Source organism: Macadamia integrifolia, unplaced genomic scaffold (assembly GCF_013358625.1).
Source record: "Macadamia integrifolia cultivar HAES 741 unplaced genomic scaffold, SCU_Mint_v3 scaffold1089, whole genome shotgun sequence".
NCBI lineage: Eukaryota > Viridiplantae > Streptophyta > Magnoliopsida > Proteales > Proteaceae > Macadamia > Macadamia integrifolia.
Window position 1 is genome coordinate 154,536 of NW_024868081.1, and position 2,265 is coordinate 156,800.

Here is a 2,265-nt window from a genome sequence, read left to right on the forward strand (position 1 = left end):
TGTGTATTTAACAATCTCCACTTCCTCTTTGTTTTTGTTTCTCACTACCCCTTCGTTCAAGGTGGAGTCGATATAGGAGAACAGAGATGAACTCTGCATTTTTTTTTTCTTTCTTTAGTTACCTTCATTAATTGACATAAGTCTAGTTGAGAGTGGATCGACCTCTCGTACAAAAACCATTCTCATAAAGGACTGATACACACACAATGGAATTCACACCTAGAAAAATTGGATGGTAGATTTCATGTGTGTAAATCAGATCATCCGAGAATAGTTATCGTATGAGAACCTGATCCACCAACCCCACCCTTGAAAAAAGCAAAGAGAATAATAAAAAAAAGAGGGGGGATAAATCGTAAATGATAGTGGCAGAGCATGGACCATGGAACGAGATTAGATCCGCTCCTCGGATGATTATCTGGCTTTACGGGGTCTTATGGATACGTATTCAACACTTGTCCTTCTTATTTTTAAATATACATCTCTCCGCCCATATAATGACAGAGAATGGAATAGACTTCGGATATCTCACCCATACAGTGGATTCTATAGCCGTATGTACCCGTCATTTTTGCAATCCTCTTTGAATGGCTGCCGTGACCCATGATTCGTCTCGTTATCTGTTTCTGTCAAGAATTGAGAGCATCACCCACACAACACAGAAACGAACACAGAGACAACATCCATTTTTTTTTTTCCCTTACTCAAATGGCTTCCAACATCCTCAAACTCAGAACACCAACAATTAAACTCACAAAACCCACCGCTCCATTGAAGCCTTTAACAAGAACTCTCTTCCCATCTCAACCAACTCCTTACGGGCCGCACCATCATAATCACTATGAACACCATCACCTTCACCTCTCCTTATTGCCCCATAAGCAGCTACTCCATCGGTCTTTATTTCTGCAATCTTCACTCTCATCTTACACCCCACCCACCACTAAAGAAGAAGCCATCCTACAAGCCAAGACATGCCTCTCAACCACCTTAGAGAAGCCCCTCAACAACCCAAGACTCGCAGCAGGCAAGCTCAGGAAACAGAACCAGCCCAGGTTCCGAATCGAGATCCCAGTCGTCGACGATTCGGTAGAGTCACTATCCCAACTCGCTCTCCAGGTGCTCGGAGACCTACCCATTAGAAGAAAAGGCTCTCCGCTGAAGATCCTAATTTTATGGCCCGATCCCACCTCTGCAAGATTAGCTACCAAAGCCTTCGAGTCTCTGTCATCGAAATCAAACCAGGTTGAACAAATCGACCTTTCTTCGATCACTGATTATGATGACGGAGTCTTAAATTCCGCCGATGTAGCAGTGTTTTTGGCCCCGGAGGCTTCAAAATTGGATGTTATGAAAGCGGCTACTGATAGTATATATCCGAAACCGGTGGTGGTTTTCAATCCCAACTGGGCATTTGAAGAGGAGAGTGGATTTGGGGAATTGAGTAGGTTTGTTAGATCGTTTGAAGTAGTTTATTCGTTTATGGGTTTGGAGGTCCGAGGAGTTCTGAGTAAGAAGAGAGGAATGGTTTTCAGATGTGTAAAAGATGGGGTTTTGAGTGGTGAGAAATGGGAGGTTTTGGTTGAAGAAGGAGGAGAACTGAAGGTGATTTCGAGGTTCAACAAACGACCATCGATTGGTGAGGTTGAGAACGTTCTTTATAATATGATGGCAGCTAATTCGCCAATGACCAAGTCTGCGAAGTTTCTGAGAGATTTGGTGTCGAATGTGAGGGGAAAGAAGTAAGACTTGAAGGAATGTGTGTATCTTGTTTGTTGAAATTCCTGAATGGCTGAACCGGTGGCAGTGGCCATTGCTTTTTGTAGAATTTGCTCCAGACCAAATTTTACTCTTTATTTTGTAACGAATCCATTTTTGTGATTTTTTTCCCTAGTATCCGAATTCTGATAGATTAAAAAGCTTCATGTGTTTGGAGGCTGTGGCCGAATAAATGGGTTGGCAAGTAATTATCAAATGGGTTCTATGGACCTATTGCGACCTAGAGGCTAGTGGTCGTGGATTGAGGGGAAACAACTTCTCAGCAAGGCAGGGTAAGATTGTGTATGTTATGACTCTTCTAAAACCTTGCAGTGGTGAAACCTTGTGCAATAGGTACACCCTTTCTTTGCACAACCCACTTAGGATTTTGCCAAGCTTATGTGCTTATAGGTTTATCTCACTCAGGATCTTGCCGGTCAGACACATATGAGTAGGTGATTAATACTCGTTAAATATTAGGTTATGTGGGGTTTTTATTTTTTTGGT

The 2,265-nt window shown here is 42.5% G+C and overlaps 1 protein-coding gene across 1 annotated transcript; it reads left to right on the top strand.

Annotated features, from left to right (window-relative positions):
- Positions 1–521: 521 nt before the first annotated feature.
- Positions 522–1,868, top strand: LOC122062679. Its single transcript, XM_042626317.1, has one exon. It carries the CDS (start codon positions 604–606, stop codon positions 1,744–1,746), a length of 1,143 nt encoding a protein of 380 aa, XP_042482251.1. The 5' UTR covers positions 522–603; the 3' UTR covers positions 1,747–1,868.
- Positions 1,869–2,265: the final 397 nt, after the last annotated feature.